Source organism: Schistocerca nitens, chromosome 3, assembly GCF_023898315.1.
Source record: "Schistocerca nitens isolate TAMUIC-IGC-003100 chromosome 3, iqSchNite1.1, whole genome shotgun sequence".
Lineage (NCBI taxonomy): Eukaryota > Metazoa > Arthropoda > Insecta > Orthoptera > Acrididae > Schistocerca > Schistocerca nitens.
The window spans coordinates 339310647-339325920 of NC_064616.1; the positions used below are offsets into that span (position 1 = coordinate 339310647).

The window sequence follows — 15274 nt, forward strand, 5'->3', positions numbered from 1 at the left end:
GCCTCTGTGTGGGCTCTAATCTCTCTGATTTTATCCTCATGGTCTCTTCGTGAGATATACACAGGAGGGAGCAGTATAATGCTTGACTCCTCGGTAAAGGTATGTTCTCGAAACTTCAACAAAAGCCCGTACCGAGCTTCTGAGCGTCTCTCTTGCAGAGTCTTCCACTGCAGTTTATCTATCATGTCGGTAACGCTTTCGCGATTACTAAATGATCAGCCGGCCGCGGTGGTCTAGCGGTTCTAGGCGCTCAGTCCGGAACCGCGCGACCGCTACGGTCGCAAGTTCGAATTCTGCCTCGGGCATGGATGTGTGTGATGTCCTTAGGTTTGTAAGGTTTCAGTAGTTCTAAGTTCTAGGGGACTTATGACCACAGATGTTGAGTCCCATAGTGCTCAGAGCCATTTTTACTAAATGGTCCTGTAACGAAGCACGCTGCTCTCCGTTGGATCTTCTCCCTCTCGTCTGTCAACCCTATCTGGTACGGATCCCACACTGGTGAGCAATATTCAAGCAGTGGGCGAACAAGTGTACTGTAACCTACTTCCTTTGTTTTCGGATAGCATTTCCTTAGGATTCTTCCAATGAATCTCAGTCTGGCATCTTCTTTACCGACGATCAACTTTCTATGATCACTCCATTTCAAATCACTCCTAATGCCTACTCCCAGATAATTTATGTAATTAACTGCTTCCAGTTGCTGTCCTGCTATATTGTAGCTAAATGATAAAGGATCTTTCTTTGTATGTATTCGCAGCACATTACACGTGTCTACAATGAGATTCAATTACCATTCCCTGCACCATGCGTCAATTCGTGAAGTAATTTCTTCGCGATAAAATTATTTCTTTGTCTCAGTGGCACACTCTAAATATCAGTCAGCCGCTCACAAGTTTACAAATAACTCAAAGGTGTTATACAAAGTGCTTGAAACACAGCCTAAAAGTAAGCATTTAAAAATGATATGGCGTTGTGATTGCAGGTTCCGTCTGTACTTCCAGCGGGTGCTGTGTAGTTTGTGCTGCTGTGTGTCGAAGCGGAAGCAGCGTGATACGGGTATGGGCATGGCTTACTTCCGCAACCAGCCGAACAACAGATCCCAGGGCGGGAGGACGCAGCTCCGGACAAGTGAGTACTTCACACAGTAACAACAATTTTCATGGTATGTCACATAAGAAACTTAAGTCAACAACACACGCAATTACATAGCAGTTTCTTCCACAATGATTCAGTATCTGAAATAATGCAATTCATTAGCTATAAGGCTAAGTTGCCATCAATCCGGTGGTTGTTTTGAACACCACAGTGCATTACTAAGCCTTATTCCGACTTTTCCAACCGACGTACGCAGACAGTTCTAGGTAGACTTTCCGGTTATCGTCAACTCCGAACCACAGGGCAACGTGGCATCTTTTTCCATTAACGAACATTTCCATGAGTGAAAGAAGTGGCAACTGATAACAGCTGAACTGCAGACCTTCGTATCTATATGCTAGCACTAAACCACTGAGCAACCGATCCAACTCCACACGTCATAGCAATATAGAAATGGAAAATGTCACAGCAAGCCACTGTCGCAATTTAGAGTAATGTGAGTCACCAGAATGCATTTTCATTCTGCAGTTAAATGTACGCTTATTTGTAGCTTCCAGATAGATTACAACTGAGTGCCAAACTGAAGATAAGTGAAAGAAATACGCAAGGAGAGGATCGGTAATGACACTTTCGTTCGAAGAATATTATTTCACTGAAGTCACCGCGATTTATGGTAGTTTTCTGGACATTACGAAAGGCGGGAGATGATTGTGAACAGAGTGTTTAATCACCACGGACGTCAGTGCTTGCTCCTCAACGTGCTCCCATGCTAGACACGATGTTGGTAATGAGTTCTTACGGCATGGCGTCCATTCCTCCACCATCGCTGTCGACAACTATTGGAGGGTCGTTGGTGAATGTGAACGTGCTGGAGTATATCTCCCTAACACATCCTTACATGCTCTATGTGAGTTAAGTCGGGGGAACGATCAGGTCACTCCATTCGCCGAATAGTCTACCGTTTCAGGAACTCATGTGTGTGTGTGTGTGTGTGTGTGTGTGTGTGTGTGTGTGTACCTTCTGGTCGCTCAACAAAGAGCTTATCAGCGCCAAGAGCTTCTCCGCCTACGCAGTACCATACGGCTTCCTTTTATCATCCACAAAAGTGAAGTCAGAGTCGAATGCACCCCTGAAAAGACGTACATGAGGAAGTAGTACTGTGTCACAATAATACTGACCGGTGAGTTTGTCGTGTTCAAATATGTGAAGGTCAGCACGTCCATGTAACATTATGCCTGTCCACTCCTTAAGAGCTGGACCACCAGAAGCTACCATGTTCGACAATGTTCCTGGAGGCCTTACGTGTCCAGACTCTCGCACATATGGGGGTGCATTCAGCACTGTCGAAAATGAGCGTTTTTGTGGTCCAGCTATATGTGGGGCATAACGTTTTATAGACCTACAAACCTCATAATCTTAGATCACACAGGCGTACATTCATGATTTATTTCATTTTTGTGCACGACAATACGCAGTGGCATCGAAATGCGCTGGTTGGTTAGTTCTCTGAAAATGATCATTTAAGGGATATGGACTGGAATTCCAGTTTTTCCGACTTAAAGCCCATAGAGCACTAGACGGATGGGTTGAGGAGACGTAACGCAGCACGCCCACATGCACCAACGACTACTCAGTAGTTGTCAACCGAGCTATCGGAAGATCCGAATGTTCTGCCACAAGAACACCAGAACAGCTTCGTGGCCAGCTGGGTAGCACATTGTAGCACACGCATTTTTGTCAGTGGTGATAACACATCCTATTAAAAACCATTCCCCACCTTTTGCAAAGTCTAGGGGATCGCGATAAACAACAGTGACTTCATTGTAATTATTGTCTCTGGGTAAAAATGTCGTTATTGATGGCCTCATTGCGTATTTCTTTCAGTTACACTATGTGATCAAAAGTACCCGAACACCTGGCTGAAAATGAATTACAAGTTCGAGGAGCCCTCCATGGGTATTGCTGGAATTCAGTATGGGTTTGGCCCACCCTTAGCCTTGATGACAGCTTCCACTATCGCTGGCATACGTTCAATCAGGTGCTGGAAAGTTTCTTGGGGTATGGCAGTCCATTCTTCACGGAGTGCTGCACTGAGGTATCGATGTCGGTCGGTGAGGCCTGGCACGAAGTCGGCGTTCGAAAACTTCCCAAAGGTGTTCTATAGGATTCAGATCAGGACTCTCTGCAGACCACTCCATTACAGAGATGTTATTGTCGTGTAACCACTTGACCACAGGCTTTACATTATGAAAATGTGCTCGATCGTGTTAAAAGGTGCAATCGCCATCCTCGAATTGCTCTTCAACAGTGTGGAGCAAGAAGGTGCTGAAAACATCAATGTAGGCCTGTGCGGTGATACTGTGATAGTGCCACGCAAAGCAACAAGGGGTGCAAGACCCCTCCATGGAAAACACGACCACACCATAACACTACCGCTTCCGAATTTTACTGGTGGAACTACACACGCTGGCAGATGACGTTCACCGGGCATTCGGCATACCCACACCCTGCCATCGGATCGCCACATTGTGTACCGTGATTCGTCACTTCGCACAACGTTTTTCCACTGTTCAATCGTGCAATGTTTACGATCCTTACACCAAGCGAAGCGTCGTTTGGCATTTACCGGCGTGATGTGTGGCCGCTCGACAATGAAATCCAAGTATTCTCACCTCCCGCCTAACTGTAATACTACTTACAGAGGATCCTGATGCAGTTTGGAATTTCTGTGTGATGGTCAGGATAGATGTCTGCCTATTACACATTACGACCCTCTTCAACTGGTGGCGGTCTCTGTCAGTCAACAAAGGAGGTCGGCCTGTACGCTTTTGTGCTGTACGTATCCCTTCACGTTTCCACTTCGCTATCACGTCGGAAACAATGGACCTAGGGATGTTTAGGAGTGCAGAAATCTCGCGTACAGTCGTATGACACAAGTGACCGCCAATCACCTGACCACGTTCGAAGTCTGTGAGTCCCGCGGAGCGCTTCATTCTTCTCTCTCACAATGTCTAATGACTACTGAGGTCGCTGATATGGAGTATCTACCAGAAGGTGGCAGCACAACGCACATAATATGAAAAACGCTTGTTTTTGGAGATTTTGTATCCCGCCTGGACAGGCGGTACGTGGGTCTGCTCCTGTGAATTGCTTCTGTAATATAGGCCGAGAGTGAAGGAAGCGAGTAGGAGCAGGAGAAGTGAAGTACTCCGGTACTGCATGAAACTTTAACACTTTTAATAGAGTCAAAAACACAAGTAAATATCAAATGTATACATAACTTTGGCTAGGATGAGCACGTAGGTGTGAAGCCGTAGTCCATGTCTAATCCTGTGAAGTTAGGATGACTGTTCTGTAGATTCTCAAAACTAACAAATACTCGTTGCGGTCCAAACTTTAACTGAACGTAACTAAGTCTCAATAGCAACCTAGCCCACTCGGTAGCAGAAGCGACATTTCCAGGCCGTCTGCTCTTGATGAAAAGGGGCCGAAATCAAGACGGCACTCCCTAAGCTCCACAGCGTCGGCGAGAGGGCGCCATGGTTGGCGTAGTTAGTCTTCTCTCGTAGTGCCAACTTACGAGAGCGTGCACCTACGTTGTGGCATTGTAACTATCGACGCCACAGGGGCTGTCCGGATACTTTCGATCACATAGTGTACCACCTGTACTATTCTGTAGCAGCTATTTCTATGCATGGTCTAAGTTCCGTCTAGCTGTTTTACTTGACAGTGACTCATCATGTGGAAGTTACTTTCGTCAAAGGAAAGAAAAGAAAAGAAAGAGAAAGATGGTAATGGCCCTTCGACATATCGTAAATTTAGGTTCCATCATGGATGGGGGATAAGCCAATATATCTGAAGAGATCATAACAAACTTGTCAAAATATTTCCAAATGTACAAAACACTGAAATGCGTATTACAGTTCTTAGGCTATAGCAGACAAGCATCTAAAACAGAAAATCGGATTACAAAGACGATTTTTTACTGTTCATTGCACTGATGCCGAATATCAGTCAGATTTGACATAACGCTCCCGCAATTTTATACTTTTAATCGTGTATACATCAGTCAGCTCTGCTACGAAATTCGTCAGTGGAGTAGTAGGAGTTCACCACCAATAATTGCCTTAGGCCTCTCTTGTACTGACCTATATTAATAGTTAAACAGTTTATGTCCTTTGACAATGTTATTTAAAGTTTGATTTTTCTTCAATAATGGAAACCTGTCTGCACAAAAGTGAGTAACTCCTAAACTTTATGAAGATTATTCTTGTTTCTAGTACTGACTCAATGAACTGAATTGTTGGATATGAAGGAGAGATGTAGGGGAACTTGTGGCGGAACGGGATACTTATTGTTTAACAATTTCTATAAAATAGGGGAACACAAGGAAACACTTCTCAAAGTGATAAAAAAACATCTTGTAGTGTAACCTAATGTACCTTATTTTAAAATCACTTAAAACAATAGATTTTGCATTTTTTACAATTTTTCAAAGAAACTCTTGCATATTTCCCGTTCCGCCCCACCCACAGGGCAGAATGGGATAAGGGTATTTTTTGTTAAAACATCGAATTTGAATTACGAATATCGTTTAAACTATGGCAAAATGTTGTATAATAGGCAATTCACACTACGGAATGTGTAATTTAAACAATTAAAAAGTCATTCTTCAAAATAAGAAAATATTTTAATGTCATTCTGAAAAATGTACAATGCTTAATAACCACCAAACCACTAACTACTAGCCCTTTCGACAATAGTCACAAATCAGTATTTCCTCTTCATCTTCACTGTCTATGCCAGCACATGAATTGTGTGCGCACTCTGGCATGCGACCCAGCCCTCATTAGAAACGGAGTAGAAGTCCCCACAGTAGAGACACTCAGCATCTTCTCTCTCTCTCTCTGATTCTCTCTTCTCCATCATCTCCTTCCTTGTATTTTTCTTAAGGTATCTGATTTCCTCAGGGTTTTTTTTCTCTTTTTTTTGTACAGTTTGATAGTTTTGCCTTAAGTTGCATTGCACCTGACGTCTCTGTCCTGACATTGTTTATATTCGTGCACCCTCCTCTTTTCTGCAGGCCTACTTTACGTGCGACAGCATTCTGCAGTTCCTTCTTATAAGGAGAATCTGTTAATACGACGGTTTTTCCTTTTCGTCTTGTAGTCCGCCGAGTATTTTGACAGATTAGTGGGATTGGAATGACAGCCTCGGGCGATATCTGGAAAGCTGAGTTGTTCGGCGAACATAGCTCGTTGGGAGAGTCTGGTATCCATGAACATCCAGGCTGGCTTTGCTTTCTACTTGCATCAAAATATGACGGGGCAGAACGGGACACTATCCCAATCTGCCCCGTCCCGTTCCACCCAAAGAGCACTTTTAAGGTTAACAACTTTTATGGAGTGTAATAACTGACGTAATTAAACGCATTAAATAACTAAAGTATAACAAATGCCACGCCCTTTAAGGGAATGTGTCAGTTTAGGGTATACAATTAACAGTTAACAGCTTACCTGGTGTTGAAATTCACCAAACGTTAGAACAACGCAAGCGGTAACGTGATGGACAACAATTCACTTAGATCTCGCAATTCAAACTAAATCACAATGGCTGCCCTCACTTCCCTTCATTAGGAGAAATAGTTACATGCCCATACAACAGGTTGCAACACTGTACAGTCTAGAAAAGAGCAATTTACCATTGTGCCCCGCTATCCCGTTCTGCCCCGAGTTCCCCTACTATTTATTACAAATTTGTGACAAAATTAAGCAATAACTATATTGGAAAGCAGTATTTAGTATTCCAAGTTAGTTTAAAAGGCTACAGCAGGAAGTTCTTGAGTTCATACCACAAGTAATTCAAAGTACACACTTTTCGACTCGGTAAACCTCAGAATGCCTTGATGAGATACCTAAAAAAATGAAACTATGTGAAATGGAATTAAAGTATGCAAGGTTTCTTATTTTGCCACTCAAGGGCCAAAGAAACTGGTTTAGGCATGATTATTCAAATACAGAGATACGAAAACTGGCAGAATACGGCGTTGCGGTCGACAAGGCCTATATAAGACTACAAGTGTCTGGCGCAGTTGTGAGATCGGTTACTGCTGCTACAATGGCAGGTTATCAGGTTTTAAGTTAATTGGAACGTGGTGTCATAGTCGTGGCACGATCGATGGAAAATTTGCGTTAAGTTACTATGGGACAAAGCTGCTGAGATCATTGGTCCCTAGCCTTACTCACTACTTAATCTAGCTTAAACTATTTTACGCTAAGGACAACACACACACCTGTAACCGAGGGAAGACTCGAACTTCCGAGGGAGGAGAGAAGCGTGAACCGTGGCAAGGCGCCCTGAGACCGCACTGCTACATCGCGCGGCCGGGAGTTGGGACACAGAATCTCTAAGGAGGATATGAAATAGGGAATTCCCCGTACAACTGTTTCACGAGTGTACCATGAATATCAGGAATCCGATAAAACTTCAAATCTTGGACATCACTGCGGCCGGAAAAAGACCCTGCAATACCGGGACAAACGAGGTATGAAGAGAATCGTTCAAAGTGACAGAAGTGCAACCCTTCCGCAAATTGCTGCAGATTTCATTGCTGGACCATCAGCCAATGTCAGTGCGCGAACCATTCATCGAAACATCATCGAGATGGGCTTTTAGAGCCGAAGGCCCACTCGTAAACCCTTGATGACAGCACGGCACAAAGCTTGACGCCTCGCCTGGGCCCATCAACACCGACATTGGATTGTTGTTGACTGGAAACATCTTGCTTGGTCGGAATAGTCTCGTTTCAAATAATGTCGATCGGATGTAATGTGCGGGAATGGAGACAACCTCATGAGTCCATACACCCTACATGTCATCTGGGGACTGTTTAAGGTGGTGGAGCCTCTGTAATAGTGTGGGGCCTGTGTAGTTGGAGTGATAAGGGCCCCTGATAAGTCTAGATGCGACTCTGATGGTGGCACGTACGTAAGAATTCTGTCTGATCGCCTGCATCTATAGTCCATTCCGACGGACGTAGGTAATTTCTGCAGGACAATGCGACTCCCCACATGTCCAGAATTGCTACAGAGTGGCACCAGGAACACTATACTGAGTTTGAACATTGCCGCTGGCCATCAAACTCCCCAGACATGAACATTATTGAACATAGCTGGGATGCCTTGCAACGTGCTGTTCAGAAGAGATCTCCACCCACTCGTACTCTTACGGATTTATGGACAGCCTGCAGGATTTATCAGACATTAGTCTAGCCCACGCCACGCCGTGTTGCGTCATTTCTGCGTGCTCGCGGGAGCCCTACACGACATTAGGCAGGTGTACCACATTCCTTCGCTCTTCAGTGTATATTACCTATGTCTGACAATATCCTGCACTGTAAATCAAGATTTTTAGCAATTCAGCAGTTCTGTGGGATGACCCTCCGATTTAAGATTATTATCAGGTTATAATCCCAAGAACTGAACAATGGCAGCTCCTTCTAGGTGTTTGTCGTCTTGTTTTACATATATAAAGTGAGAAAACCTCTTACAAATTCTGAGATTAGTGGACCTTTCCATAGGTTAGTGACATTGTATTTACTAGCTCCAGTTTATTACTGTCTAAGATTATTTCATTAAATTATGTTCCTAAAGCTATACTTCAGCTTATATGTATTGCATTGTTTGTTTTATCTGAAAACAAAACAAACTTTGCATCTGGTACCATTACTGATAAAAGGTCATTAATATGTACGAAAAATGTAAGTACTATGAAACGGAAAATTGTGGGACACCACATCTTATTATTTCCCAGTTGGATGAGCCTGCCGGAGTGGCCGAGCTGTTCTAGGCGCGTCAGTCCGGAACCGCGCGATTGCTACTGTCGCAGGCTCGAATCCTGCCTCGGGCATGGATGTGTGTGATGTCCCTAGGTTAGTTAGGTTTAAGTAGTTCTAAGTTCTAGGGGACTGATGACCTCAGAAGTTAAGTCCCATAGTGCTCAGAGCCATTTGAACCATTTAAAACCCAGTTGGATGATGACTGATACCTTACTTCAGAAATTTTTTCTGTTTACTCTTTCCGTTTCCTGTCAAAAATATTTTATTTGAAGGTTTTGAGGAATTTATTTTTACACAATAGTATAAGGGACAGTCAAGTGACAACAAGACAGATGGAAAAAAGTGCGTAAAGTGTTTATTATTTCAAAAGTAATTGTCATAACCGTTAATACATTTGTTCCACTGTGAGAAAAGGTGGTCAGTGCCTTTAAGGAGAAATGTTTGCAGTTACGTACGGAAGCATGATTGCCTAGGCGTGCACCCGTTTATTCTGTCTATATATTGTCAATTTTGTTTCGAGTACGCTCCAAGAGTTTCGATGGGAAGCCTTTACCCACTTTCCATACATTCCTGATCTCTCGACATGTGAGTTCCACATTTTTGGTGCCCTGAAGATACGGTCACATGGCTAAGAAGCACATTGTAATAAATTTACTAAACTGTTCGAGGATGATGAGAAAAGTGGAACTGGACGTAAGTTTCATTTTATTTCTTAATCTCCTTTCTTAAACGGAGCCTTATCTTCAGCATACTTCAGCCAATAGGGAAATGTTTCAGGGAGAATCACCTTGACCCAATAATAATTTAGTATGTTAGTAAGATAATTAACTTTGTTGTTACTTTATAATAACCACTAGAACATTTTGATTTTTATGAGTTTATGGTATACATTAGTTTTCGTGTTGTTGTGAGGGTCATGTTCGTATTACTAGCGGCTAGTCTGAAATATTCCATAGCAGCGTCTACAGAATCTGACAGTCGCATTTTTTCAGTAACTGTTATGAAATGCCTATTTAAAGTTTGCAACGTTGCACACAGTTAATAACTTAATCTTAAATCTGCTTTGCTCCTGCTCGCCTCTGCTTGTGGCAGTCTCCTAGTTCACTGTATTCTATATTGTCTTTATTTTGTTATGTGCAGTGACTGTAATATATTTCCCTTTGATATCTATATTACTGTCTTGTGCTTTCGCTTCAGCATCAGAGCTGTTTCAACCTAATTCTGGCGAGCATTCAGCCTCCTTTTAACATCTAAGAAACCAGTCCTGCTGTCATATACAACAGCTTCCCACGCCATTATTCTAGCAGTTAGGGAGTTGTAGATCACTAGAGTTGCTACTTTCGGTGGCCTTTCACGCTGTCATCTAGGGATACGTTGATCAGGCCGTTACTTTCTCTGCCTCGTGATGACTGGGTGTTGTGTGATGTCCTTAGGTTAGTTAGGTTTAAGTACGAGGTGCATTCAAGTTCTAAGGCCTCCGATTTTTTTTCTCCGGACTGGAAAGCGATAGAAACATGCACATTGTTTTAAAATGAGGCCGCGTTCATTGTCAATACGTCCCAGAGATGGCAGCACCATACGGCAGATGGAATTTTAACGCCAGCGGCGAGAATGAGAACTGTTTTAAATACTTAAAATGACGACGTTTTCCTTACTTGAACAGCGTGCAATCATTCGTTTTCTGAATTTGCGTGGTGTGAAACCAATTGAAATTCATCGACAGTTGAAGGAGACATGTGGTGATGGAGTTATGGATGTGTCGAAAGTGCGTTCGTGGGTGCGACAGTTTAATGAAGGCAGAACATCGTGTGACAACAAACCGAAACAACCTCGAGCTCGCACAAGCCGGTCTGACGAAATGATCGAGAAAGTGGAGAGAATTGTTTTGGGGGATCGCCGAATGACTGTTGAACAGATCGCCTCCAGAGTTGGCATTTCTGTGGGTTCTGTGCACACAATCCTGCATGACGTCCTGAAAATTCGAAAAGTGTCATCCAGGTGGGTGCCACGAATGCTGACGGACGACCACATGGCTGCCCGTGTGGCATGTTGCCAAGCAATGTTGACGTGCAACGACAGCATGAATGGGACTTTCTTTTCGTCGGTTGTGACAATGTATGAGACGTGGATGCCATTTTTCAATCCAGAAACAAAGCGCAAGTCAGCTCAATGGAAGCACACGGATTCACCGCCACCAAAAAAATTTCGGGCAACCGCCAGTGCTGAAAAAATGATGGTGTCCATTTTCTGGGACAGCGAGGGCGTAATCCTTACCCATTGCGTTCCAAAGGGCACTATGGTAACAGGTGCATCCTACGAAAATGTTTTGAAGAACAAATTCCTTCCTACACTGCAACAAAAAGTCCGGGAAGGGCTGCGCGTGTGCTGTTTCAACAAGACAACGCACCCGCACATCGAGCTAACGTTACGCAACAGTTTCTTCGTGATAACAACTTTGAAGTGATTCCTCATGCTCCCTACTCACCTGACCTGGCTCCTAGTGACTTTTGGCTTTTTCCAACAATGAAAGACACTCTCCGTGGCCGCACATTCACCAACCGTGCTGCTATTGCCTCAGCGATTTTCCAGTGGTCAAAACAGATTCCTAAAGAAGCCTTCGCCGCTGCCATGGAATCATGGCGTCAGCGTTGTAAAAAATGTGTACGTCTGCAGGGCGATTACGTCGAAAAGTAACGCCAGTTTCATCGATTTCGGGTGAGTAGTTAATTAGAAAAAAATCGGAGGCCTTAGAACTTGAATGTACCACGTAGTTCTAAGTTCTAGGCGACTGATGACCATAGATGTTAAGTCCCATAGTGCTCAGAGCCATTTAAACCAGGCCGTTACAAACAGAAGAAAGTCACTACTGAACACCGCAATGTCTCTATTGACTGTGCCTCTACATCATCCTCCTGTGGTGTGATATCAGCGCTAAGGGACATTTGGCAACGTGAAAACTCCACCCAGATTCTGGTAATGTGATCACTGAGGCTCCTGGTGACACTACATCTAGCTTCGGCCCAAATTTCAGCTGTTCATCTGATTTTTCTTCGGAACAAGTCGAAAAATGCAATGATTTTTCTCGTAGCGTAGTTCTTCTGGAAGAATCCGTGCCTACTCTTTTAGCCACACTGCTGTCCGTTCGTTGATCAGCCATTGCGCTACAGAAAACTGTCTGTGAGATATGTCAGTATGATGCTCCGATGTCCCTCATGCTGACGACTGCATCTCAGTCAAAGTCTGAAAGTCGTCTGGGCTAGCTGCGTTGTGAGCAGCACCTGAAAATTCCAGTAACGTAGGATGGACCCTCCAACGGCCTTGCCGCAGTGTTAACACCGGTTCCCGTCAGATCACCGAAGCGCTGTCGGGCTGGACTAACACTTGAATGGGTGACATCCGGCCTGCTGAGCGCTGTTGGCAATCGGGGTGCACTCAGCCCTTGTCAGGCGAACTGAGGAGCTACTTGTTTGAGAAGTAGTAGCTCTGGTCTCGGAAACTGACATACGGCCGGGAGTGCAGTGTGCTGACCACAAGCCCCTCCATATCCGCATTCAGTGACGCCTGGGGGAGAGGATGACACGGCGACCCGTCGGTACCTTTGGGCTTTCACGGCCTGTGCGGGAGGAGAGAGCGGACGCACCCAACGTCCATTATGAATTCGCAGCATTCTTCAACGATATTGCGGTCCCTTTATTGTACAGAGTTATGATGCCATGTTCCTTCGGACATGCACGCATTGCCTCTGTTGTTAAGGATTACTAGGCAATGTTCCATAGGACATGCATGCATGCATGTCCGAAGGAATATTGCATCGTAATTCTGAACAACACGGGCACTGCAGTATCGTATGTATTCGCCGACACCGGGCAGGCGACTTGCAATTTAAAATACCTCCCCTGTATGGGAATATACATAACGAAGGTACGAGTGCGGGCTGTAGACACACAGTTGACAACATATGGGTGTATGGGTCTGGCCCTGGAGCGTGTTCGGTTAGCTTAATGGTAAGGCGACCACTCACTATAAGCGGGAAATCCGGCCTAGAGTCCCGGTCCGTCACAAATTTTCTTTGTCGTTCTGGTTGTCCATATTCACAACTGCGAATACATTTAAAGCAATCTGGGAATGTATTCCTTTCTGTCCTGAAAATAAACTCACATGAATATGAAATTTTAATAAACGTATCCGACGTGCATGGATACACTGGAGTATCAGTTTGGTAACTTTCGCTTCAGGCATTAATGGAGTAACTCTTTCAATTCCCGGCAGTGCATAAATGAATCTTCAACTAACCGATCAGCTGCTTCCGCATGCCACACAGTCTACCATACTAAACTCCGTCCGAAAAGGCCTCGGAAGGCCCAACTGTACCGACCGACCGCTGTGTAGTTCTCAGCCGACAAGCGACCCTGGATTTGGATATGGAGGGTCATGTGGTCAGCACACCACTCTCCCGGCCATGGTCAGTCTTCGTGATCGGAGCCGCTACTTCTCATTCATGTAGCTCCTCAATCGGTCTCAGAAGGGCTGAGTGCACTCTGCTTACCAACAGCGCTCGGCCGACCCAGAGGGTCACCCATGCAAGAGTTAGCCAAGCCCACCAGCGCTTAACTTCAGTGATCTGACAGGAACCGGTGACATCACTACGACAACCTAGACGCAAGTAAATATAAGGGGTCTGGCACTAGCTAATTATTTTCCATTTAACCTCAGAGTTCCACGCATTTAGAATGGTCTGCCTTTTGCAGGTATGACATCGTCATCATACTAGGGTTCCGTGATATATGTTACTGCCGCTCCTTTTATTTTAAGACTAGTAAGTTTGAAAATTTTTCCAAGTGGAACATATAACATTTATCTTATAGTGAAGCGTAGACGGGGAAGAGTACTGGTGCTATTCGCTTTCCATATCATATTTGGATCTAGAATCAAGTGGAACATATAAAATTTATCTCATAGTGAAGCGTAGAGAGAGCTGGTGCTATTAGCTTTCTATATCATATTTGGATCCAGAATGTAGCACCGTATTGCTTTGTTTGATTGCTACAGCTGATATGAAATGAAGATTAGTGTGGTCTTAGAAGAGTAAAGAAGTACATCTATATCCACATACATACTCCGCAAATCATGGTGTGGGCCGAGGTGGGGGTATCTGTACCACTAGTGGGTGGGCAGCCTCTCCCTTAATAAGCTGTATAAAAACAACAGTTCATTACGTATTTCTTACCTTCAGCTTGTCTGTATATATTATAAAGTCTCTGCCACGTTTTTCCGTCTATGTGTGAAAGCCATTCTCACGAACTGCTGAACGGATTTTTAGATGGTTTTCGGTAATACGTAGAGGTTTACAGGGAGTGTTTCCCTACGAGGTTTCAGGATGGTCAAGTGGAAGGCGGAGTTTAGAACCTCATCTTTAGTCAGTCACCGTTGTGTACAGCAGATATGGTAGGCCGCAGAGTTGAAGTTCTTCCTCCCCCCGCCCATTCCCGCTCCACAGCCAGATGGCTATGGACTCGCAGAAGTAGATTCCAAACTTGCAGCGGCTTACAACACTTCGTCATATATAAACAGGCCAACCTGCAACTAAAGGAGATGGTTTTCCATCAGTATTAGTGTTGCAGATGGAATGACCAGACCCCGAGCCCTGAGTGGAAGGAACGGGTGCGTTATGTAGTGGTCGATGACGTCATTCCTCCGTACAGGTGACCAAATGTGCTTCAGTTTTTCGAGCTTCTCAGCGTTCTCTTCTGGACAGTTGTTTAGTTTCAGAGCTTCAGCGCGTTCTTTTATGTAAAATTTGCAGACTGTAAGGCATTCTGGCGTAATGTTTATGTGTGATTCCACCACGCTGTCCAATTAAGAGAATATCGTTACGCCTCTTTTGCAGTGAAGTCATAGTACTAAATCAGATGTTCCTGACTCACTCCCTCGCACAGTCTGTGGCAATGTGCTCCTTGCTTGTTTGTGTTCCGCATACCAGGTACGCACGCTACGCTTGGGCGTCGTTTCACACAACTCAATAATTTTATTCTTCACTCTAATACTATTATGATGTGCAACGAATAGATAGACTGATTCAATTCATGAGGAATATTTGTGTTTCTAATTTATTAGCGCTAAGTCAGACAATCTTCCAGCCGTACATACTTAATGTGAAGCTCGGGCACGTCGATATCTTTTCGTTTTTAATAAAATAATGTTCTGATTACATGACAAGACATCAGCAACGACCTGTATCGTTAACCTACTATAATTTATGTTGCTATGTAACCTACGGCGAGAGTGACGAGATCATTAGTGGACGATTGATTATCAAGAATACTTTCTTTGGTTCTTCAGTAA

General features: G+C 44.2%; 1 protein-coding gene across 1 annotated transcript in view; it reads left to right on the forward strand.

Moving 5' to 3' along the window:
• Window positions 1-15274, forward strand: part of LOC126249222 (tachykinin-like peptides receptor 86C) — a 352669-nt gene that overhangs the window by 303055 nt on the left and 34340 nt on the right. The window contains exon 6 of the mRNA XM_049950877.1: window positions 983-1128. Coding sequence (XP_049806834.1) covers window positions 983-1128 — 146 coding nt within the window. The remainder of the gene's footprint in view (window positions 1-982; window positions 1129-15274) is intronic.